This window comes from Acomys minous (genome assembly GCF_964271855.1).
Source record: "Acomys minous genome assembly, chromosome: 15".
Classification (NCBI taxonomy): Eukaryota; Metazoa; Chordata; class Mammalia; order Rodentia; family Muridae; genus Acomys; species Acomys minous.
This window is the reverse complement of record NC_140497.1, coordinates 55,210,717-55,236,094: the sequence shown is the minus strand read 5'-3', so window position 1 is coordinate 55,236,094 and position 25,378 is coordinate 55,210,717. Positions and strand designations below refer to the sequence as shown.

The window sequence follows — 25,378 nt, the reverse complement described above, 5'->3', positions numbered from 1 at the left end:
TGTTTCCGGTTTCTAGCTATTCTGAATAAAGCCACTATGAATTCATTTAATGTTGATTTATATAACTATAGTTTGACACCCAGTGTTCCTTTGGTAGCATGGAGCATATTTTAGGTATATACCCAAGAGTGGTATAGCTGAGTTTTGAGGTCTCAATTCCCAACTTCTGAGGAGCCATGATGTTAATTTCCATAGTGGCTGTAAAATTTGTTCTCCCTACAGGAAATAATGTTGCTCCACGTGCTTGCCAGTATGAGTTGTCACGTATTTTGTTAATCTTAGCCATTTTGACAGGTGTAGGATAGTATCCTAAAATAGTTTTGATTGGATTTCCATGAAGGCTAAGGATATTTGAACATTTTGAGTGTTTCTTGGCCAGTTGAGGGTCCTCTACTGAGAATTCTCTATTTAGATCTGTACCCCATTTTGTAATTGGATTGTTTAGCTGTTTATGTATGGCTTATTGAGTTCCTCATATATTTTGGAGATTAGCCCTCTATTTGATGTGTATTTGATGAAAATCTTTTCTGATTCTGCAGGCTGCCATTTTGCCTTATTGACTGTCCTTTGAATTCTGAGTGTATTTTGTAGCTTTTAAACAAGAATTTTTATACAGAATGAAGGCAGTATTACAACTCCTAGAAGATGTGTTTAGTGAAGCAATCATGAATAGAACATAGAGGATGTGTGCAGTGAAGCAATCCTAGGCAGAGCAAGGAACATCGTCAGTATTTGGCACAGAAAGTTACAAAATTACCCAAGGCGAATGACCTTATTCCAAGGGCAGGTTAAAAATTCTCATGGTCAGTACTATCCACCCTGTATTACTTCAAAGTGTGATTTTAAACTATTTTAAGTCTTTTAAAGATTCCCTTAACCATATACCAAAGGCCACTTTTGATTACACACATATAGCTATATGAAATTTTATTGTTGGGAAAACTTTCAATCATAACTCTATTTTGTAAATAATTCATAAAGCAAAGCACTGGTTCTCATCGAAACAAGATCATGGCTAATGACTCCATCTCAAAGGATGGTCTCTTAATCAATTTCTCAGCCTAGGCTATCAGGAACATCTTGTGAATAGGAAGAGAAAAAGAATTAATGAACGGCCATGAGAATTACGGCTCAATTTTTTTTTCTCCACTAGCCATGGACAATGCATGCAGTAAACTTTGAACCCCTACCCAGATCTAGCCAATGGACAGGACATTCTCCACAGTTGAGTGGAGAGTGGAGACTGACTTTCACACTTACTCTGGTGCCCCATATTTGACCACATCCCGTGGATGGGGAGGCCTCGCAGCACTCAGAGGAAGGATAGCAGGCTACCAAGAAGAGACTTGATACCCTATGATCATATGCTGGGGAGGAGGTCCCCCTCAGTCACAGTGATAGGGGAGGGGAGTAAGGGGAAAGCAGGAGGGAGGTAGGAATGGGAGGATACAAGGGATGGGATAACAATTGAGATGTAATATGAATAAATTAATAAAATATATTAAATATATATAGTTTTTCTCCAGCCAAGAGTTCCACAACTGGTTCCAGGAGACCTCCTTCTGAAGTTAATGCTTCAGTCTGTGGAACTTGTCACACAGAATCTACTGCAGGTGGTGTGGCAGCTTATACTTTGTGACTACAGTCCATCACGGTTGGAAGTCAAAGCTTAAACTCAGTCAGAAGATAAATTTTGGAGGCAGGAATTGATGCAGACACTATGGAGGAATGCTGCTTATTGGTTTGCTCTGAAGACTCATGCTTACGGACTGTTCTTGTACCTCCCAGAATTGCCTGCTCATGGGTGGCACTCCCACATGAGCACACTAAATCCACAGGGATGTGGTCACATATGGAACATCAGAGTTCATGTCAGAGTCATTCCCACTTTCCACACAACTATGGAGGATGTCCTGTCCATTGGCTAGATCAGAGTAGGGGTTCAATGTTTGCTGAATGTATTGTCCTTGGTTGGTGCAGTAGTTTGAGCAGACGCCCCTGGATCCAGATCTGCCCGTCATGATGCTCTTCTTAGAGGTTTCTGGATCCCTCTGGATCCTTCTATTTCCCCACTCTCCCATACTTCTCTCACCTAGAGTCCCAATAGGCGTTCTTCGCGTCTATCCCAATCTCCTGGTAAGTTGAGACTTTCATGGGACATCCCTTTTGGGCTAGTGTTCAATTATAAGTGAGTATATACCATGTGAGTATTTCTGAGTCTAGGTTAACTCACTCCATGTGATCATTTCTAGTTCCAAATATTTGCCCACAAATTTCAGGATTTCCTTGTTTTTAATAGCTAAGTTGTATTCCATAGTGTAAGTGAACCACAACTTCTTTATCCATTATTCGACTGAGGGACATTTAGGTTGTTTCCAGGTTCTGGCTATTACAAATAAGGCTGCTATGAACATGGTATGTCCTTGTTGTGTGCTGGAGCATCTTCTGGGTATAATCCAAGGAGTGAAACACCTGGGTCCTGAGGTAGCCCTATTTCCAGTTTTCTGCAAAAGCGCCAGATTGATTTCCAAAGTGGTTGTACCAGTTTGCACTCCCACCAGCAATGAAGGAGTGTTCCTCTTTCTCCACATCCTTGCCAGCATGTGCTGTCACTTGAGTTTTTGATCTTAGCCATTCTGATGGGTTTAAGATGGAATCTCAGAGTCATTTTGATTTGCATTTCTCTGATGACTAAGGACATTGAGCATTTCTTTAAGTGTTTCTTAGCCATCCGATATTCCTCTTGAGAATTCTGTTTAATTCTGAGTTCCATTTCTTAGTTGGGTTATTTCGTTTGGTTATTTGAGCTCTTTATATATTTTGAATATTAGACCTTCGTCAGATGTAGGGTTGGTAAAGATCTTTTCCCAGTCTGTTGACAGTGTCTCAGCCTCATGAGGTCCCATTTATTAATTGTTGACCTTAAGGCCAGGGCTGTTGGAGTTCTGTTCAGGAAGTTGTATCCTGTGCCAATGAGTCCCAGGCTCTTCTCTACTTTTTCTTCTAACAGATTCAGTGTCTCTGGTTTTATGTTGAGGTCTTTGATGCACTTGGACTTGAGTTTTGTGCATGGTGATAAATATGGGTCTATTTGCATCTTTCTACATGTAGACATCCAGTTGGACCAGCACCATTCGTTGAATATGCTATCCTTTTTCCATTGAATAGATTTGGCTTCTTTGTCAAAAATCAAAATGTCCATATGTGTGTGGATTTAGTTCTGGGTCTTCGATTCGATTCCATTGATCAACCAGCCTATTGCTGTGCCAATACAATGCAGTTTTAATTACTGTTGCTCTATAGTACAGCTTGAGATCAAGTATCGAGATTCCTCCAGAGGATCTTTTATTGTATAGGATTGTTTTGGATATTCTGGGTTTTTTGCTTTTCCATATGAAATTGAGAATTGATCTTTCAATGTCTTTAAAGAATTGTGTAGGTATTTTGATAGGGATTGCATTGAATCTATAAATTGCTTTTGGTAAGATGGCCATTTTTACTATGTTAATTCTCCTGATCCATGAACAAGGGAGATCTTTCCATCTTCTGATGTCATCTTCAATCTCCTTCTTCAGAGATTTGAGGGTTTTTTTTTTTTCAAACAAGTCTTTCACTTGCTCGGTTAGAGTTACTCCTAGGTATTTCATATTGCTTGTGGCCATTAGGAGTGTAGTTCCCCTAATTTCTTCCTCTGTACAAATGTCACTTGTAATAACAAGGCTACTGACTTTTTTGAGTTAATTTTGTATTCCGCCATTTTGCTGAAGATGTTTATCAGCTGTAGGCGTTCTCTGGTGGAAATTTGGGGGTCACTTATGTACACTATCATATCATCTACAAATATGGGATAATTTGACTTCCTCCTTTCCCATTTGGATCCCCTTGATATCCTTTTGTTGTCTTATTGTTCTGGCTAGAACTTTAAGAACTATATTGAGGAGATATGGATAAAGTGGGCAGCCTTGCCTGGTTCCTGATTTTAGAGGAATTTCCTCTTTTTGGAGAAAGTATGTCACTGAAGGTGGGCTTTGGGGGTTCATAAGCAGAAAACAGAAGCTACCCCCCTCTCATTCTCTTCTCTCTGTCTCTCTGTCTCTCTGTCTCTCTCTCTCTCTCTCTCTCTCTGTGTGTGTGTGTGTGTGTGTGTGTGTGTGTGTGTGTGCGCACGGGCGTGCATGCGCGCGCGCACGCGTGTGCCTTCTGGGGATCCAGATGTAGAACTCTTAGTTCTTAGCTACTCTCCAGCACCATGTCTGTTTCCTGCCATGACAGTAATGGACTAAAATGTCTGAAAGTGTAAGCGAGCCCCAATTTAAATGCTTTCTTTTATAAGAATGCCATGGTTATGATATCTCTTCACAGCAATAGAACACAGATTACGACACAAATTAAATTTATATTCACACTTTTGTGTTTGTTTTTTGAGATGGGCCTTACTATGGAACTAACTGGTTAGGTGAGAGTTGCCTCAAACCCATGGTGACCAGCCTGCCAGTGTCTCCCAGGTGCTGTTAATAATGGCATATGCAAACTTTCAAAACAAAATTTGTTTTTTAAAGTGATGGATGATACAGCAAGCAATCATTGACAACTAGTATAAGAAGTATTAGCCAAATTCCTCAATGTTCTTTTTCCTGATATTCAGTTCAGTTTCCTCCCCGACCCCTGTGTGTGTGTGTGTGTGTGTGTGTGTGTGTGACAGGCATTCTTAAAACTGACAGCTATCACACTCCCAGCATATTCAGGTAATCAAGTTTATTCCTTCTCAAGTCTCTGATGGAGTTGAAGACCAGGTAGCTTAGTTTTACAATGAAGCTTAGTTGTTTAGGGATTAAGATGTTTTTAGGTCTAGATAGATATTTTTAATTGATAATAACAAGATGTGATGGAGATTGGTTTACATTCAGAATTTTAGATGCACCAAGATAAAAAAGATGTCTTCTTCAAGGTTGCCAAATCCAAATAGCCAAAACACTAAGAATGAACATTTATATAATTCCTGATTGTGTCATGGTTCTTGCTATAGGTAGTTTATTGTATATATGTGTAATAATATAAATGTATATGTAAAAAAATAAAAATGTTCAATTAATTTAAAAAAACTGACAGTTATCTTTAAGCCTTTGCATTCCAAGTGCTTGAATCAAATTTATGCACCACATGTCCAGCTTGAAAAATAAGTTTTACACTGCAAGTTACCTCTTCCCTTTTTTGAAGGAAATAGGTTTTCATCATTTAATGTGTATTGTTGTTTTGCCTGTGTCTATGTCTGTGTACCCTGTTTTTGCCTGGTGATGAGGGAGGCTGAAAAAGTAGTAAATTCTTCTGAGCCTGGAGTAACAGATAGTTTTGAGCTATATCATATATGTCCTGGGAATGGATCCTGCATACTTTAGAAGCGTCTTTAGTGCTGTTAACTGCTGCGCAGTTTCTTCATCCTGATTTTTCTATTCTGGACCATGTTTCCTGTCCAAGGCAGCCTAGGTCACTAGGGATCAGATGCCTGTTCATTAATAAAGAGTGGAATTCTCTTTCAAATAGGAGAATTAGCCTCAGTGGAGGATGAACTCTACAACTAGCTACCCAGTATGTGGTTATAAGGCCAGTCTTGAATCTATAGACACACAACCAAAAAGAAAGCACCTCAGTGTGATGTGACATATATATGTGCAGACATATGTATATAGGAAAATTACAAAGAAGAAGGTATGGGTTGTAAATGGAGGGGTGACAAGGGAGGAGGAACATGATATGACATTTCAGTTAAAATGAATAAAAATGAAATGTAAACAAAAAAAGGGCTAAAGAGGTGGCTCAGTGTTTAAGGACATTGGGTGCTATCCCAGAGGACCCAGGTTTCATCGCTATTACTCATGTTGCCTAAATATCTGCTGTAATTCCATTCCCAGGGCATCTGATGCCCTCTTCTGGACTTTTCAGGTACTTCCCTCTGACATATATAGGCAAACACCCTGCGGGAACTGGAGGTCAGACACAGTACTGAGCAGAGTCCAGAGCAGTCCTTGCAAAGGTGAAAATGAAATGAGGGAAAGCATTTATTGACCAATAACAATCTTTTGGGGAAAAAACATAACTTGGACCATCTTGTAGCTCTTTGTCTTCCTCCCCAGAGCACCCTCTGGAAGGCTCTTAGCTCCCGTTCCTTTTTTCATGGTTACTCTTGAGAAAAAGAGACACCTCTCAGCCTAGCTGCTTTGCTGATGTGTGCATGGATACATGTATTCTGTTCTTCACTATTGAACAAGAAGCCAGGGGCTGTATGAACTCTTCACTCCTAGAGATTTGCCTATAATGCCTGTGACCATACTGCATTCTCCTTTAATTTTTATGTCGGATTTTAGCCAGTCTGTGCAGAAACCTCATCCAGCAAGACGTATGGAATGTGTGTATTGAAACTTGTGAGCTATAAACATTTTTATTTCCTCAGATGAGGGATGAAATAAGAGCCATACCCAAGCTTTATGAATATGACGGTTGACCCAGAGCATTTCTAACTATGCTTGCTCTAAGACTGGAAGCTTCTACTGTCCCTGTAATCCAATTTTCTGCAAGCTTCAACCTTGAAAGCTTCAGCTTCCAGCCTCCGTCTGCTAACTGAGACCTAGAATATTTTCAGCCTCCCAGACTTGCTGAAGTATAAAATCACCATCTCTGCTTCTTTCTGAACCCTGGCTGGCTGGTTCAAGTCAGCTGTTTCGGGTCAAAACTTCTCTCCAAGCTGACTGACTTAAACTGGATTCTCTCTGCTTTACATTGAACTGCTCTGCTTGGGAAAACTGCCTCTGATATTCACAAACTCAACTGCACTCAACGGAACCAAACTGCACTGAATAGTATTATACTCCTGAATTCTTCTTCTTCTTCTTCTTCTTCTTCTTCTTCTTCTTCTTCTTCTTCTTCTTCTTCTTCTTTTCTCTCTCTCTCTCTCTCTCTCTCTCTCTCTCTCTCTCTCGCTCCCTCTCTCTCTCTCTCTCTCATCCTTAAGTAGGTTTTCTCTCCTGAGAAGTATGTCTTTCCCATCATTTATTCATTCTGTCAAATCTTTCTGATTAGTCGCTTTGTTTCTCAAATAGATACTATTGCTTAGTATTAAAGGTGTATACTAAATTCCAGCCAGAGGGATTAAAGGGGTGTCAAGTCTATAAACCTGCCAGAAGGATAGGATTAAGGGTGCTTATTCCAGCCAGTGGAATTAAAGGTGTACAATAAGTGCATGGCTGTACTCCAGCCAAATAATACAGACCTAGGTCTGTGGGTGTGAACCCTTGCCAGACTAGCTCTGTCTCTACATTAAAATCCCTCCACAACTGCCAAAGAAATCCATAAACTTCTAAAGGATATGAATTGGGAAGATTTTTGACTCCTTGTAGGTGAAACTTTGAATACTTCCCTTAAACCACCCTTAACCCTGTTCAGTCTTTCCTCTGTTCGCTATTTTTTGGCCTGCTTGCCTACGCCACAGGCATCACCTCATCCTATATCCATGCCAAACTAAAGAGCCTTTTAAAAGAAAAGAGAGTAGCGGTGCACATTACCTGTGAGATGTGTGGACGCTGCTGGGATTGGTGAATGATAGGGCTAGGATCACCTTTCTAGAAAGTTGAGCTAACCTTAAGCAGAAAGGAACCATGTCTTTTTTTTTTTCCATCTTGGCTGGTGTCCTCATCACAATGGAAGCAGCCATGTAATTTGGCCCTCTTCTTCCTAACGGTTTCATTTTCTAAAAAAGGAAATGCCATGTGACTTGTTTTGGTTACTGTGGCATAAAATAAAATGCAAGCATCCATAAATTTCCTGTTGCCACTGGGCCCTCAGGGGATTACCACATGCACACTAAGGAGGTTAACAGCAGGCTTCCGTAGTGTGTGTTAGTTTTATTTTGAAGACATTACTACACATAACATGTTTACTGGCTTCCAGAGAGGATTGAAGAATTTTCTTAGCCTTGTGCCTCCAACACTAGTCACATCAAAGGAATCTGGTACTTTAAAAAAATGATTAGGCTTGGAAGTTTCCTGTGAATTTGCACCAGCCTAAAGGCAGTCAAGCACAGGTCCTACAAGAACTGAAAGAATATAACAACCAGTGCTAGAAAAATCTGTTGCCAGCAGGCGGTGATGACAGCTCCAGGTTGGAGATGCAGGTTATGCTGGGTCCTTTTTTTTCCCTAGATAAAAAAAAAATCTCTAATTATTTTACTTTCTTTTTTTTTTTAGAGGGAGGAAAGGGGGGAATGCTGGGTATTGAACCTTGGGCATTGGGCTGTGGGCACATTAGACAAATGCTCTGCTACTGAGCTACATCTACAGCCATATTTTATGTTTTTGCGGCTTTCTTACAAAGGAGTGCTTTGTACGTGATACATGTAGATAGAAGTAAATCTACATCTCATGTACGCTCAATCAAGTACACTTTACATAATATACAGTTATGAAGCAAACCACATAAGCAGCATGATTCTTAGGACAATGTTCAAAATACAGTATTTTGTGAGTTATTGATATTGTTGTAGCTAGCAAAAAAAAATGTGCCAAAACTTCCTTTGCCATTCCATCTAAATTGGTTTCCCATAATTTTAATAAACATCTCCTGTGACATTATGTTGTCATTGGCTTGTGTGATGCCAAGTTCACTCAATCTTTTCTTCATCTGGCCTCTCCGCATGGAAATTGCGTGTAGTTCATTTATAATTTCACAGTTTCCCTTAGCTTGTTCAGAAAAGTCAGCTGTGGCATAAAGTTCCATTTTGCGAGCCACACACTGAGGCATTTTTTTTCCAGATCTAATCCTTCAGTGGCATCCATCTCTCTATTTTTTTGAGCTATATTTTCATCAGTTCCATCTGAGGCATTTTCCTGTAGATCACAGAAAATTGCAGGCTTCACCAAACCACCATAACCCTCATTATTATGTATGATGTTATTTATCATAGATATTTTGGGAATATCATAATGCTCATCAAGGCAGTCTTTAATGAGGATTCCTTCTTTGCAGTGATGGATGCTGTTGTCATTCAGGGTACACTTACTTCCAGGATATATTCCTATACCAGAACCTTTGGCACCATACATATCTGAGTTCTTCATGAAATGGTCTGCTGATGTGCGTACTGTGACTCCTGTAGTTTCACATTGCAGCACACAATTTTCCAGTGTGGTCTTGCCATGGGGAATGATTAAGGTTCCTTCTACAGAATCACGCTGAATAAATTTTATGCTTGAAATTTTAACATCCATACCCATGCAATCCACAAAAGTATCTCCCCTACCCCTCTTTTCTATGACAATATCATCTGGGAGATCATACCCTTCCGACTGAATGCGATCTGCTACGGAGCAGGTGCCATGAGTCGTACAATGGCCAGGACAAATAATGCGTGTCACCCTCATAACAACAGATCACTATGGAACTGAATTTCTGTTTCTTCTTTGCAAGACTCCTCAAAAAACTTGTCCCTGAAGAGAGACCACAGTAGGCCTGTCTTCCTGGTAGAAGAGGCCACATGCGTGACTTTGCCCAGATATTAGAGTTCTTCTGATGACCAAAAACATATCTCAACAAAGGACCCTCAATTAGTTTTAGCTTTTGTTTCATCTGCCCAATCTCAGAATACAAACTTAACCCTTCCACCGTGGAGATATTTTCCTGCTCAGAATCTAAATTACAATTTGACAAACTGCTTCTCAGATTTAGAAATTTCCTGTAACTCCATTCAGAAATTTAGATACACCAAGATAGGAAAGATGTCGTCTTCAAGGCTGCCAAATACAAATAGCCAAAACACTAAGAATATAACATTTATTTAGTTCCTGATTGTGTCATGATTCTTCTTGCTATAGGTAATCTATTATATATGTGTGCAATTATATAAATGTATATGTACAAAAATAAAATAATTTTTAAAAATTTCCTGCGACTCTCTTCACATACAGACAACAGATTGTGGTAGTCAACAGGAGGTCCTGAGGGAATTTGATCTTCAAGTATATCATAATACAATCTCAACCGAGGTTAAACACGTCTGACAAAATACTCATATTCTTCCTCCTCTTCTTCATCCCAACTCCTCCAAATGTGTTTGTAGAAGAACCTGGCACATTCCATTGCAAGTGCCATCTGGTGAAACTCACGTGAGTCATCGGACATCACCCATAACTCCTGCAGAGGCGGTTTAAACTCCTTCAGGCCCAAAAGCTCCTTCCCATTGGCCAAGGTAAAAGTACTCAATTTAGATTCATAGACACATGGGCTCTGCAAGCTTCATTACTGCCTTCAAGGCTGAAAAGTCCACATCTGTAACCTCAACCAGCACCTCAAACACATTAGGGTGCCAGACTGCCCATCATCCAGATGGTTCAAGGACCTTTTCCAAGAAGCTGACTGGGAATTCCTTCACCTCAGAGGCCTTACAGTCAGCTAAAATGTAATCTTGATAGGCTCTGAATCGCTCATAAAATAAAAGTTCATTTGTTTGATAATTTGTGGAAAAAGACTTTTTCCTTCTGGCATCAAAGTGTTTTCGGTAGCACCTGGCTTAACATGATAACCACAATCACTGCATGGATCTGCATCCTGGGATAAACTTGCTAATTATCATCATGTAGGCAAAATATCCTTCCATGCCAGCCATGTGCTTCTCCTCCACCTAACCCATGAAGCAGCTTTCTTCCTCCTCCCCCTCCTCCTCTTCCTCTCTTTGACAAACTGCCTTAGACGTTGGGTTTTAGCACAGCATCAGAAAAGGTACTAATACACATCCATAAAGTTTTACACCCAGATGACTTATTTCAAGTAACTAAAAAAAAGTGTACCTCACCATTTAAATTGATAGTGTTTCGTCCATATGAGTTGGTAGGTGCAAACAAAATAAAGTTGCACAAAAGGTTTGAACAGATGGTTGACAGTTGCCAGATTTTTTTTTCTCCAGAATAAATAATCTGTGGTAAATGTGAGTGTGCTGGCTAAAGATCTTAGCTAATACTTTGTAGTCACAGATTGCCTTCAGTATGAGTTGTTTCATGTCCTCAAAGACAACTGTGAGATGCAAAGGCATCAGTAGACTGATTATATTCATAGAATTCCTCTCCAGTATGTGTTCTTTTATGGTTCCAGAGATAACTGTGAAGTGCAAAGGCTTTACTATGTTGCTTACATAGTTCATAGGGTTTTTCTCCAGTGTGGTTTTTTCCATGATTTTGAAGACTATTGCGACATGCAAAGGCTTTACCACATTGATTACATTCATAGGGTTTCTCTCCAGTATGAATTCTTTCATGCCTTTGAAGATGACTGTGACAGGCAAAAGGCTTTACCACATTCCTTACATTTGTAGGAGTTCTCTTTGGCATGTGTTCTTTTATGGTTTCGGAGATAACTCTGATGTGTAAAGGCTTTACCACATTGATTACATTCATAGGGTTTCTCCCCAGTATGGATTCTTTCATGAATTTGAAGACTTCTGTGACATGCAAACGTTTTAGCACATTGATTACATGCATAAGGTTTCTTGCCAGTATGTGTTCTTTTATGTTTTTGGAGATAACTGTGATGTGCAAAGACTTTACCACATTGATTACATTCATAAGGTTTCTCTCCAGTATGCGTTCTCTTATGTTTTTCAAGATAACTGTGATGTGCCAAGGATTTATCACACTGAGTACATTTGTAGGGTCTCTCTCCAGTATGTGTCCTTTTATGTCTTTGGAGGTGAGTCTGTTGTGAAAAGACTTTATCACATTGATAACACTTGTAGGGTTTCTCTCCAGTATGTGTTCTTTTATGCATTTGGAGATGACTGTGTTGTGAAAGACTTTATTACATTGATTACATTTGTAAGGTTTCTCTCCAGTGTGTGTTCTTTTATGTATCTGGAGATGACTTTGTTGTGAAAAGGCTTTACCACATTGATTACATTTGTATGTTTTTTCTCCAGTATGATTTTTTTCATGATTTGAAAGACTACTATGACATGCAAAGGCTTTACTACATTCATTAAATTTCTCTCCAGTAGGAATTCTTTCATGCCTTTGAAGATGACCGTGATACGTGAAACCTTTACCACACTGAGCATATTCACAGGGTTTCTCTACAGTATGACCTCTTTCATGCCTGCGAAGATAATTGTAAACACTTTACCACATTGATTACACTGATTAATCTTTTTATCCATAAGATTTAATTTTACAGTTTGGTCTAATTTAGTGTAAAGATGAATCAAATTTTAAAGTTTTTATCACATTGCTTACACATATTGTACCTCCTCATTATGAGGGGTGTGTGTGTGTGTGTGTGTGTGTGTGTGTGTGTGTGTGTGAAGGTATCTGTGAAGGTTACAGCCTTCAGTGCATGGTTTACATTTATAGTATCCGTTTTCCATCTGGGTTCTTTTACATCTTTAGAGAGAACTGGTAGCACTCAGGGCTTTACCACAGTGATTGCATTCATAACATTTTCCTCTAATGTGATTCACACTACATTTGCAAAGTGAACCAGGACCAATAGAAGACTTTCATATTCCTTCTATTCATGGGGTGCAGGTATAAAGGATATTGTGCGGTTTAAATCCTGATTTCTGTACCCCATATGTCTGGCTGCAAGCTTTGTTTTGAGAACTCACTGTCTAAATGTTGTGTAAACTCTGCTTCCCAATTGTCCCCCTGATATGTCAATAAAGCAGCTTACAGCCAATCAATGAGCAAGGGAGAGAATAGGGCAGGACTTCCTGCCAGCCAGGGGAGGAGGAGCTAGGATCAGATGTAGGAGAGCCAGGGGACTAAGCCACAGGCGGAGGTGAAAGAAAGATTTTAAAAACTTCAGCTGGAGCAACAAAAGAACTAAAAGCAAGTAACTTGGGGATTGTGGCAAAGATGGAGTCAGGATAGCATAGAGGGTTAAGAACAGAGTTACATTGCCCAAGATCATGCTATAAAGCCATATAAACAAATATAAAAGAGTCTCAGTTATTTGTGTGATGGCCTGGTTAAGACAGAAACTAAGTGAACCAAATACAGTTTTCTAAAAACAACTTCAACAATGGGCCTTTTATGCGGTGTGTGTTTGTTAATATATTCCCAATGAAGCTGGAAACACAGTAAGTTGTAAACTTATATCACATTCAGAAAGTCTAGTTGGTCCACCCATATATCCTCTAGATGTCCTGGGAGAGGGAGAGCTACATTGCCCTTTCCATATCCCTTAAGTTCACATGGTTTCAATCTAATATGACATGATACATGCATTACAGTACAAATAAAGCAAAATTTACCACAAGGCATTGATACTGTTTAATTGTTTTCTCATCCCAGAAAGCTAATAGAAGGATGAAGTTTTCTCCACAACAACTGTCCTGACTCTCTTAAACTGCCCTCTCACTAAACTTTAGTAAGTCACTACGGGTATGTGAGCAGCACAGGCTTTACTGTGAGCTATTTGCTTATTAGAAAGTTTTGGGCCTATGCGTCTCATCTAATCTAAGTGTATATCTTTTCTATTACCTGATGGTATAAAACTAAATGGATTGGCAGCTCTACAGAGTAGTTCTTACCAGGTGGATGATTAAAAAGTTGATAGTTGCTAAGGCATTGCTTCCTTGTCTTAGAGGAATGCCTTGCAAACATGGATCAGCTACTGACATGGAGATACATGGTACTACAGAGCTTACTAATCACCAGTGTAATTTAAGCTGTGCTTATTTACACTGTTGCTTTTCCTTAAAACGTCCAGGACACATTCAAATGTCTTCAAAGGTACATTTGTATCAGCTTGCACAGGAAACTCACCTTCCACATATTGTAGAATTTTGACACTGTTCTTCAATATTGACTCCAATTTATAACCTAAAACAGGTTACCAGAAAATTAATATTATTGATAATCACAGAAAATTTAAGTTACTATCTTCAGTGAACCTTAGAACTATGCCTTATAAATTTATCACATTCTGCTTCTTTCACAATCAAAATTACAGAAGAGCATCAATAACCAAGAAAAACTTGCCTCCATATTTTAAAAAGTAAAAGAAAATTCAGTCTTACCTATAGCAGTGAGGTTCCTGTAGGTCTCCAGCATCACATCTTTGTAGAGATTCTTCTGGGAAGAATCCAGCAAAGCCCACTCTTCCCGAGTGAAGTTTATATGCACATCATCATGGACCACTGCATCCTAAAATATCCCATACATGTGTACAACAGAAAGCATAATACTGTCAACATTGTAAATGAGGACTTTGACAATATATTCATATAACTCTGGTGATTTGCACACTTGTTCCATGACACAGAAGTTCTAATATAATCACCAGGTCATTTTAGAAGGAAACTGAAAAGGAGATTCATCCTGTCGTTTCTGTCCCTTTGAATGGGATACAGCCTTGTAAGAGAAATGCCTATTAACCGACATATAGACAGAGACAAACAAACAGAACAACAGTACTGAGTACATATCAGAGGAACTGTGTGAACAACAGTACTGAGTACATATCAGAGGAACTGTGTGAACAACAGTACTGAGTACATATCAGAGGAACTGTGTGAACAACTACAGACCACAAAAATCCACGGCCAAGCTCCGTAGGTTGGCTCATGCCTTTAATCCTAGCACGCAGAAGGCAGAGGCAGGTGAATGCCACTGAGTTAGAGGGCAGCCTGGGCTGTAGAATGAGTCCCACAACAGCCTGAGGCACTTATCAAGATCCTGCTGTCCCTCTTAAAAAACAAAAACAAAACAAAACAAAACAAAAAAAACCAACAACCAAATAAACAAAAATGAGTGGCAAAGACTCCAAAAGTCTCACTGGAATTCTTACAAAGAATTATGCAGCCACTCCACATCTGTGTGCATCTCCCAGAATCCTCAAGTGTCACAGTTTAAAATATAAGATTATGGGCCCAGGGGTCCCGCTCAAACTAAGGCACCAGCCAAGGACAATACAGGCCGGAAACTTTAAACCCCTACCCAGATCTAGCCAATGGTCAGAACATTCTCCACAGTTGAGTGGAGAGTGGGATATGACATTCACACGTACTCTGGTGCCCCATATTTGACCATGTCCCCTGGAGGGGGAGACCTGGTGGCACTCAGAGGAAGGACAGCAGGTTACCAAGAAGAGACTTGATACCCTATGAGCATATACAGGGGGAAGTAATCCCCCTCAGTCACAGTCATAGGGGAGGGGAATAAGGGGAAAATGGGAGGGAGGGAAGAATAGGAGGATACAAGGGATGGGATAACCATTGAGATGTAACAAGAATAAATTAATTAAAAAAATAAATATTAAAAAAAAATAAAATATAAGATTAATAAAATCTTACTAAAAGAAAATGCATGTTTAAATAGTTAGAGATGGACAGATGAAAATGTAAACAGTGTATATGTAGGTCATAAAAAAAACATAGCATAGGAGATATGAGTCAGGAATAAAGAGCACTGCCTGGTCTTGTAGAGATGGGTTCAATTACCAGTGCTTACATGGGGCCTTGAAACTATCATTAACTCCAAGTTCAGAGGTTCTGAGGCCGTCTTCTGACTACTGTGAACACCAGACACACAACATATGGTGAACATCCACACATACAGGCAAAGGACACATATTCATTAAAAAAAATCAAAACATACAAAAGGCAAAAAGGATATCATGCAATTTCAATCCAACAATTTAGGAGGCTCAGACAGTATTAATGTCACGAACACATGCCATCCTGGGAGATAAAATGATACCCTTTCCCAAAGTTCAAATTTTAAGATGTGGGTAAAGCTCACCACAACAGTACATGCTTGACACCTACAACATATATATATGTTGTGGCTCATAGATGGTTGTGAGCCACCATGTGGTTGCTGGGAATTGAACTCAGGACCTCTGGAAGAGCAGCCAGTGTTCTCAACCACTGAGCCATCTCTCCAGCCCCCTAGCCCACATCTTTAACTCTAGCACTCAGAAGGAGGAATCAGGTGGCTCATGGCCAACCTGGTCTCTGGAGCTACACAGAGAAACACTGCCTTCAAAACCAAAACCAGAAGTCAGAAAAATAAAATAAAAACTAGGCTAAGCAAAATGGCTTAGCAAGGTTTTCTACTATATCTTACGTTATGTAGCAGTAGAGTCTGTAATGGTGGCGGAGGCGTCGCAAGAAAGTAGACACAATGAATCGGAACTACAGTGAGGCTATAGACACTCCCAAAGAGAGTGAGGAACTTCCTCCAGAAAGGCTCCATCTGCCAAGGAACCCATCAGCACCCCCACAGAGAGCCACCAATGAGAGACAAGTATTCATAACTCTACCTGGGAGCTCTCCTGTTCAACCTACTGCTTCTGACCCAGGTCACTACAGGCTCCTGGTCATTCCAAGATGAAAATGTGTTTAAGTCCAAAGATCCTCCTCGTCTATAAAAGCCCCACATTGTTCAAACGTCCAAAGTCTCTTAGAACGCTCAGAGCAATCTCGTAACTGCGGCATCTTGTAAAGTCAGAAGACAAATTACATCTTTCCAACATGCAATACACTTTCCTACTTGAAAAGCGAGGAGAGGGGGCGTGGTGAGGGGAGATTGGACCAAGGCCTGAGACCCAGCAGGGCAAGCAACAAACCCTGTAGCTGTCGCAGACACACGGGGCTTGAGTTTCAGAGGGCTTAGAGGGCTCTATCCCTGCAACTTCTCCTTTCTCTCCCTTCCCCCCTCCTCCTCCCCCCTGTCCTTCTCTCTCTTCCTTTCACTGGTACTTCTACTCCTGCTATGCAGTTTGCTACGGTAGATATCTTCTAGCTTAGGTATCTCCGACACCTTGTGACCTCAGGATGCAAGCCAGGCTCCGCCTTCACAGCTTCATGCAGTGAACTCTTCCAGTCTCCTCACTGAGGCTCTGACTCTGCCAAACGTAGATGAGTGCAACAGTGTAGACCTCAAACCACAGAGAAGAGTCCACACATAATCTTTAAAATTTGCATCTTTCGGGCTGGAGAGATGGCTCAGTGGTTAAGAGGACTGGCTATTCTTCCAGAGGACCCGAGTTCAATCCCCAGTAACCACATGGTGGTTTGCAACCATCTACTGTGAGATATGATGCCCTCTTCTGGTGTGCAGGTGTACAGGCAGGCAGATCACTGTATACATAATAAATAAATAAATAAATCTTTTTTAAAAACTTGCATCTTTCTTGCTTCTAGAACCAATACAAAAAAAAGGGGGGGATCTTGCCAAGTATGGCCTCTATATTAAGATGACACCGCCCCACATGGACCACACTTGTAGCAGGTTCTGTCTGAAGTTGCCTCCTGGGACTACAAATCACTCAGCCTGTTCCTTCCATAAACCGAAGGCTTAGCTGGATGGAGTCTTAACCATTAGGGCACCCTCCCAAGCTTCCAATGCCATGCCGAGCACGGGGCGTCTCTGAAGTGTGCCACTTTCCTTGAAACGCCTGCCTTTGTGGCACTTGACTGCCACCTGAAACTACCTAGTGCTGTTTTTCTCTACAAACCACAGACTTTTTATGTCTTTCTGCCCCACATGTAGTTCTTTTTTTTAGCTATAGACCTGCATGAGTCATCAGTAATAACAATCCAATGTAATCAACATTTCATCTAAGAAATCAACCCATTATTTCTTTTAATACCACCATACTCGATGGCTCAGGGCACGGGCAGAATAAGAAAGAGTTGGAGCCAAATTATCATACAAAAGACCTGTAGCTTCAGTTTTGATGGAGACTACTTCCTGCTGAACTCCCCTGACCTCAACCTCCGCTGTCTGCTTTACTCTCAACAGTCCTGTTCCAAGCCCCATCAGAACAGCTAGCTAAGCTCTGTGTACAGCTCTCCATTGGCCCTGCCATGTAAAGTGCTGCTATCTCCCACCTTTCTCCAAAGACAACATCTGCAGGTTCTTTGCTGCAACAAAATCACTTGTGAGCTGTGATTTTGTTGTTGTTGTTGTTGTTCTAACTGCTTCTTTGTTGCTGTGATTAAATCCTCTACCCAAAAGCAATTTCGAGTACTGCATGGGTCTCTGTGGTTGGTACTGCCAGAACACCAGCCATCAGTGTGGGAACTTAGGTTATAAACTCAAGGTAGAAACTGAAGGCAAACCCCATGTGGGAAACATTGTTTCCTTGCTTTCTTGTTCACTGTCTCATGTCCAGTTGTTAGCACTCTTATCCACCCTAGAGACAACTGCTTAAGGACACTGCCACCTTCAGTGCAAGGGCCCCTCCCACATTAATCATCAAGTAACATGATGTCTCAAAACACAGCGACCAGCCATTCTCATCCGGACATGAGCTCAATTGATGCTTCCTGAGGTGGCTCTGGGCTATGTCATATTAACAGCTGAAGCCAGAGACAACAATATGTGTAAAAAGCTTTTTAAAACCCAAAGCCAATGTGTTAACCATATCAATCGCATAAGTAGCAAAACCTCAAACAATAGCAACAACTGGAAAACACAGATAGGCCGAGAAATCAGGAGAATGGAACCTCAAAATCAAAATCTGAAACTCTTTCTCCACAGAGAGTCCCCAGACAAACAAAACTCAAGGAACTCATAACATAATGTAGTAAATTTTTAGATTATAATAATAGTTAAAGGGTCAATGTTTTCCAGAGATACAATAGAATTAGATGTACAATAAATAAAACCACACAACACAGATGACAACACTGACAAAATGTAACACAAAGACGTACCAACACATATAACATATTCCCTTAGACGAGAATTACAAGATTCTAATCAGATTCAGAATTTTTAAAAAATCACTGGTCAGCCTTACACTGTGCACTCCAATTCTCTCTTTGTCAGTAACAGAAAATGGGTTGGGTGAGGAGGGCTGTTTCACCAAAATCAGAGAGATTTACTCGAAGCATTCTGATGTTCCAACATTGTAGAACATAGTTTTGACTACTAAAAATATGTATATCCTGGGGCTGGAGAGATGGCTCGGAGGTTAAGAGCACCGACAGTTCTTCCAGATGTCCTGAGTTCAATTCCCAGCAACCACATGGTGGCTCACAACTATCTATAATGTGATATGATGCCCTCTTCTGGCCTGTGTGTGTAATGCAGGCAGAGTATTTTATATATACCATATATTATATATATATATAATATACTATATATTATATATAATAAATCATTTTTAAAAATATGTATGACCTTATGGTAAAGGAAAGGACTAGGTTTTGAAAGCAATGGTATATGATTGGCATTGTACAAAGCAATTTGTTTGCCTCTAATTGCTTTATAAGTCATAAGCACCATGAAAACAAGTTTATTCACTTATTTATGGGTATGTTTCTGTGTATGAGAGAATGTCTTCATGTGTACACAGGTGACATATCAGAGAAGAAGGTGTCAGATTCCTGGTATCTGTAGTAGCAGGTGGCTATGAGGCTCCCAATTTGGGTACCGACATCTGAACTCAGGTCATCCTCAAGAACAATACATCCTGAATAACTTAATCTACCCACATAGTATTCTTTATCCAATAAACTAAAAGTCTTTCATAGATTAACAACAACAAAAACTTAAATAGGTAAAGAAGCAAATAAATTATACTTGGAAACATTTTACAAATACCATCATTAGATGTTGAATATGGTCAATCCACAGCATAAATTTAATACAAACCAAAGAAAATCCCCAACAATTTATAACAGGAACGCTGATTTCAAAGCTATATGTGAAGTAGAAAACAGAATGCTCAATAGGATTATAAAGAAATAGTACACACATTGATACAGTGTGACTTCTATACTTAGCACAGAGGTACAGCAAGAATGTGTTCAAAGTCTGTGAAAGAATAAAGGGATGGAGAGGAAAATCCAAGAACAAAAGCATAAAAATATAGTCAAGTTTTAATCAAAGGACCTAAGGTAACTCAGACAGGAAAAATATGATCTTGACCAGTGTTAGCCAACTATTGGTGATTCTGTCTATAGAAATTAAATAGCGGTAGGCCACCTGCAGACCTCCCTCACTCCCTTGGGTCCCGCAGGCAGACACCCACTGGCTGATCGCAGGCCACACCTGTCAGGAACCAGGTAGGCCACCCACCCTAGTCCCACAATCCTCTCCCCTCATCACCATATCCCAGCCCTCAACTTGAGTGGATACTTGATGCTGAACCAGAGGCCACACTGGCCACAAAAAGTCCAGACTCCAACTCAGGTTGATACTCCCTGCTAGATCAGAGGCCACACAGCCTGCAGAACTCTTGTCCCCAACTTGGGTCAAGAATCTCAACCACAGGCCACATAGGTTAGAAGACCAGAAAAGAAACAGAAACCAAGAGATAAAACACCCATCCAACAAATACAGAAATTAGCACCTAAATCTATAATCATCCCAAACTGACAGGTCATCTAAATAAAAATTAAACAGAGAAACACTGCAGATAACAGACACTACAAACCAAATGGACCTAACAGATATCTACAGAACATTACACCCAAGCACAAAAGAATATACCTTCTTCTCAGCAGCTCATGGAACTTACTCCAAAACTGGCCACATACTCAGTCACAAAGCAAGTCTCAGCAGATACAAGAAAACTGAAATAATGCCCAGTATCCTCTCAGACTACCACAGAAATGAAAATAGTAAAAAGCCTACAAAGCCATGGAAACTCAACAACTCTTCTTCATGAATACTGAGTCAAAACCGAAATTAAAAAAAAAAAAAAGAATTAAATACCTCCTATAATTTAATAAAAACAACTACTCAGCATACCCAAACTTATTTGACACTGTGAAATTAGTACAAAGAGGAAACTTTATAGCACTAAATGCCTACAGAAAAAATTTGGAAAGATGTAACACTGCAAATTAACAGCACACCTGAAAGCTAGAGAACAAAGGGATGCAAACACACCCGATAGGAATAGTCAACAAGAGATACTCAAACTGAGGGTTTAAATAAATAAAATAGAAACAAAGAGAACATTATAAAGAATCAATGAAACAAAATTAAAAGGGTTTTTTTTTCTTCTAGTTTTCATTTTAAGTTTTATTTATTTAATTGGTTTTTTGAGACAAGGTTTCTCTGTGCAACCCTGGCTATCTCAGAACTCACTCTGTACCTCAGGCTTGCCTAGACCTCAGAGTACTGTCTGCCTCTGCCTCCTGAGTGCTGGGGTTAAAGGTGTGCACCACCAGCAAGCATCTTGGTAAGTTTTTGTTTACATGTATGTGTATATGTTTGTGTCTATGTGCTCTGTCTATCTGTCTGTCTGTCTGTCTGTCTGTCTGTCTGTCTCTCTCTCTCTCTCTCTCTCTCTCTCTCTCTCTCTCTCTCTGTCTCTCTCTGTCTCTCTCTGTCTCTCTGTCTCTCTCTCTTGTGTGGTGTGTCTGTGGTGTGTGTGTGTGTGTGTACCCAAGGAGGTAATAATACATCATCAAGTTGTCAGCCACATGATATGGGTCCTGGAAACTGAACACTGGTCCTCTGGAAGAGCACTAAGTGCTTTTTTTTTTTTTTAAGGTTTATTTATTTACTTACTTATTATACATACAGTATTTTGCCTGCATGTGTGCCCATACACCAGAAGAGGGCATCAGACCTCATTATAGACGGTTGAGAGCCACCATGTGGTTGCTAGGAAATGAACTCAGGACCTTTTGAAGAACAGCCAGTGCTCTTGACATCTGAGCCATCTCTCCAGCCCTGCATCAAGTGCTCTTAACCACCAACCCATGTCTCCAGCCCTAAGATTCTAATCGAGTGTTGCTGAAGGACGGTCCCCATCACCCTTTTCTACCAGTCTCTAAACTATTTGTAAGATTTACAAGACAAACCTGAAAGTGAAATGCAACGTTCAGAACTTCTAAACGCCAGACCTTCAGTTTTCCAGTCTCTTCCCACCACGCACCAAAAGCAGTGTCTGTGTGTGCACACTGCAGAGTGATATTAATAGCCCCTCAGCATCCCACAGACGTGGATACAGGGCCTCCCTCTCCACAGGGAATCCACACTCAAGGAGGCTGAGAGGCAAGGAACACTGCCCAGGTCACCACATGGACCAACAGTCTGCTTCACAGTCCATGCCAGTAACATCTGCTCTGACAGTCCAGCTGGCCTGCTCCCCTCACCTGGGGACAATGGCTCCCACACTCACTATGGTGTGGCTGATAGTCTCCCTCCCAGCTCCCAGAAACAGCACCAGAGGAGAATCCTGGGAGCAACCCACAAGCTACCTTCTCCCGGTGCTTCTGATTGCTCAGCCTTGGCAGTGTCTCTCCTAAGCTGGGGCCCCCAGCTGGGCCTCAGGACAGTAGCAGCTCCCTTACTGCATGAGCAGAGATCAAATGTCAGGCAGTACAGGCCTTCCTAGCTCTGTTCTTCCACCCTAGTATGAAAGTTTTTTATTTTAGTAGAAATTCTCCCAGTAGTAGAAATTGTGCACACTCAATTTCATACTCAACGTCCAGTGCAGCCATTTCTAGCTGGGAAGCCCTGCAGCAAAACTTAGGGCAAATTCAAACAGTAACAACAATCAAAGCAAAAAGAGGTCATGGAATTGAATGCAAGGAGGAATACATGGGAGTGAGGGAAAAGAATTTGGAAATGATGTAATTATAATTTCAAAAACTATATTTTAACGTTTAAACCTGTATTGTGACCCCATGTGCTCCAGGGACTAGCACTAGCAATCTCTATAAGGGCACACCAAGGATTACTCCCACCTTTCTCCCAGGCGGTACATTTTCAGGCAGAAAAAAAAAAAAAATAACAGTCCTGTTAGTCATGGCCGCATCAGTTTGTCCAGATCTTCTGTTTTGGTTGACCTAGTGTAGGTTTAGTAATTTGGTTTCTAGAAATCAGTTCAGGTCTTTAGTCAGATTCTTGTTGGCCTGGTCTGTGGATCCTAAGACATGGAGAGTCAGGATATTTATTGATCATCTACAATTGATTACCTGAATACTCATTGGTGATCCCAAGCGCTGACAAAGCAGGAAAGCTCTCACCAGTTTCAAAGTTGGCCAGTGAACCCACTTCTCACACAGGCCCCTCCTCATTTGTAATTCAATAAAAGCCAGGGAAGTGCCAGGCGGTGGTGGCACACACCTTTAATCCCAGGACTTGGGAGGCAGAGGCAGGTGGATCTCTGTGAATTTGAGGCCAGCCTGGTCTACAAAGTGAGTCCAGGACAGCCAAGTCTATACAGAGAAATCTTGTCTCAAAAACCAAAACCAAACAAAACCCAGGGAGGGCTGAGGACAATCATTCACTGGCCTCTTTCCTTCTCACTGACCAGTCAAGGACGAGCCCTCAAGGCCTTGCAGGACTGTCTTCCCAGCCCTGGGCAGCAGAGGCAGGAGTAGATGTTCAAAGCAATTTGCAATTACAGAGTATGAGCCAAGCCTGGGCTGTAGGACATTTCTCTAAATAGAAATTAATTAAATAAATCAGGAGCACTTGAGGAAAAAAATAGGATCTAATTCCTAATTACAGGAACACTGGAGAGTAGAAACAAATAAAGATTAGATCAGTGGCTCTTTTAAAGAAAATGAAATTGAAAAAGTGATAACAATAATTGACGTTTTTAAAAAGTTAAAAATAATGTTAAAAGCTCTTAGCTACACTGACTTGGAAAAAGAGTATTCCTTAGTGAAGGGAAGACATTTAATAAGATACCGATTAATCCTGGCCCCTGTGCACAAAGTTAGCTATTGACAGCTGTCACACACAGCTACAGCCGTGAGTGTCTCAAACCTCAGAGCTCACTTAACTGTATCAATCTAGGCTGTTACTGGACCTCCCAAGTGTGTTCCTGGGTTTGAGAAGGAGCTATGTTCCTTCCCCACACATAAAGGACTCAGGGAAAGAATTGCTTGATCAAGCCAGCCCTCAACACAACAGTGTTTTTCCTTTTCTAATAGTTGTCACCTGGGGGTCTTTTTGCCCATCTGGCACCATTATGTTTTTCTCAAGAAGAGAACTGGACATTATGGCACACCAGGCCTTAGTGTTGGTTGTGACCCTGGAATGCCCCTTTGAGCAGCTGGTTAGACTCCTGCCCTTTATATGTGGGGGTTGGACTAGTGGTCGGTTGTATATCCGAGTGGTCTCCTTTGTTACTGCTTGGAGCCAAACGTCTAGACAATCCTGGTGAGCGAACTGTGTATCGCTCTTAGTCTCTAGCAAGCCTGCTTAGCATGCTGCTTATCATCTTTGGGGTGTTTTAGAGGCCACCCTCTCTTAACTAAACCCCACTTTGTGTGACTTATTACCTCTTATGCATGGGTAAATCCTTTACATCGTCAATGATAATCTTCTGCATCACAGCTTATTAGTGGAGCGCAGCCCAACACGTGAGATTATATTTACTGCCTCCACACAATTTAACGACCAATGTTACTCCTAAATGTTGAACACGGAGTGTAGACATTCTAGAGATGCTAGAGGCACTAGCGATCTCTGGGTTTGGCAACCTGCCGCCCTCTCACGCACCATAAGCGTAGAGACGTTGACTACAGGGATGTTTCTACACACAGCCCCTCTTCCCCGCGCTATGGACAGAAGCAGCCCACAGGACTGAAGTCACTCAGAGGGCACAACTCTACGGACCACAAAGGATCACACCTGACACCACATCTGGCTACTAATTCCCAAACAGCCACCGGGCTTGCCCACCACCGGAGTCTCTGCCGCCTTCTCCTCCCCAGACAGCGGCTGCTCGCTCACCATATCGAGGCATCCGAGCTCGCCTGCTCACCCTTCACAGCTCGGAACCATTAGGACTTAACTCTGCTTCAGAACCGAGCCTGGACCTCGCCGCCCGGAAGAGCCCGCCTCCCCTTCTGACTGGCAGTCCGTTTGGAGGGTCTGATTGGCTAGTGAGGCCTGAGTGACAAGAGCAGCTCCTTTAGCATTATAGTATGCTGAAAGGAGTCTGCACAGTGTTTTCTGGCGCTGATTTCCACTCCAGGCGAATACCTTCCCCAGATCTGCAGATATTTGCATTGCCCTGGCTTCCAATAACCCTTCTGTCTTCCTGCACTTCGTAGGAACTTCCTCTTCTTCCTGCTGGACACAATGTGGCTAGCTTGACCTTATACAATATGGAGTGTGATGATTCTCCTGTCCCACATGTAGAAGAGTGCCCACAATATTAACAGTTAAGAAAGGACTTTAGGAAACAAAATGTTTGTTCTACGGCTCCACGCTGATGTCAAGTGACCTGCAGCTACATTTTGTTTGTTTGGTTGGTTGGTTGGCTGGTTTTGGTTTTTCGAGGCAGGGTTTCTCTGTGTAGCCTTGGCTGTCCTGGACTCGCTTTGTAGACCAGGCTGGCCTCGAACTCACAGCAACCCGCCTGCCTCTGCCTCCCTGAATGCTGGGATTAAAGGTGCACGACACCACCG

General features: G+C 41.2%; 1 protein-coding gene and 1 pseudogene across 3 annotated transcripts; both read right to left on the bottom strand.

Moving 5' to 3' along the window:
• Positions 1 to 7,935: 7,935 nt before the first annotated feature.
• Positions 7,936 to 24,800, bottom strand: LOC311584407 (zinc finger protein 124-like). 2 transcript variants are annotated; one of them, XM_084758679.1, is made up of 5 exons: positions 24,699 to 24,800; positions 16,104 to 16,232; positions 14,054 to 14,180; positions 13,800 to 13,856; positions 7,936 to 8,188 (listed from the first exon to the last, which is right to left on the bottom strand). In XM_084758679.1, exons 1-5 carry the CDS (start codon positions 24,699 to 24,701, stop codon positions 8,166 to 8,168), a joined length of 339 nt encoding a protein of 112 aa, XP_084614805.1. In that variant the 5' UTR covers positions 24,702 to 24,800; the 3' UTR covers positions 7,936 to 8,165. The 2 variants fall into 2 exon arrangements, 1 of the variants encoding a protein (XP_084614805.1); XR_014774856.1 differs by lacking the exons at positions 7,936 to 8,188; positions 16,104 to 16,232 and having other exon boundaries at positions 12,200 to 13,856; positions 24,699 to 24,782.
• Positions 8,494 to 10,530, bottom strand: LOC311585020 (SHC SH2 domain-binding protein 1-like; annotated as a pseudogene). The gene is made up of 2 exons: positions 10,019 to 10,530; positions 8,494 to 9,574 (listed from the first exon to the last, which is right to left on the bottom strand). The product of its transcript is annotated as an SHC SH2 domain-binding protein 1-like (transcript).
• Positions 24,801 to 25,378: the final 578 nt, after the last annotated feature.

What these genes read in the sequence shown, in the direction of transcription:
- LOC311584407 (XM_084758679.1), bottom strand. An exon ending in AGACTCTACTGCTACATAAC is followed by an intron (nt 14,181 to 16,103) that starts GTAAGATATAGT and finishes GGGATATTTTAG; the next exon opens with GATGCAGTGGTCCATGATGA. An exon ending in AATTCTACAATATGTGGAAG is followed by an intron (nt 8,189 to 13,799) that starts GTGAGTTTCCTG and finishes TTTTTTATCTAG; the next exon opens with GGAAAAAAAAGGACCCAGCA.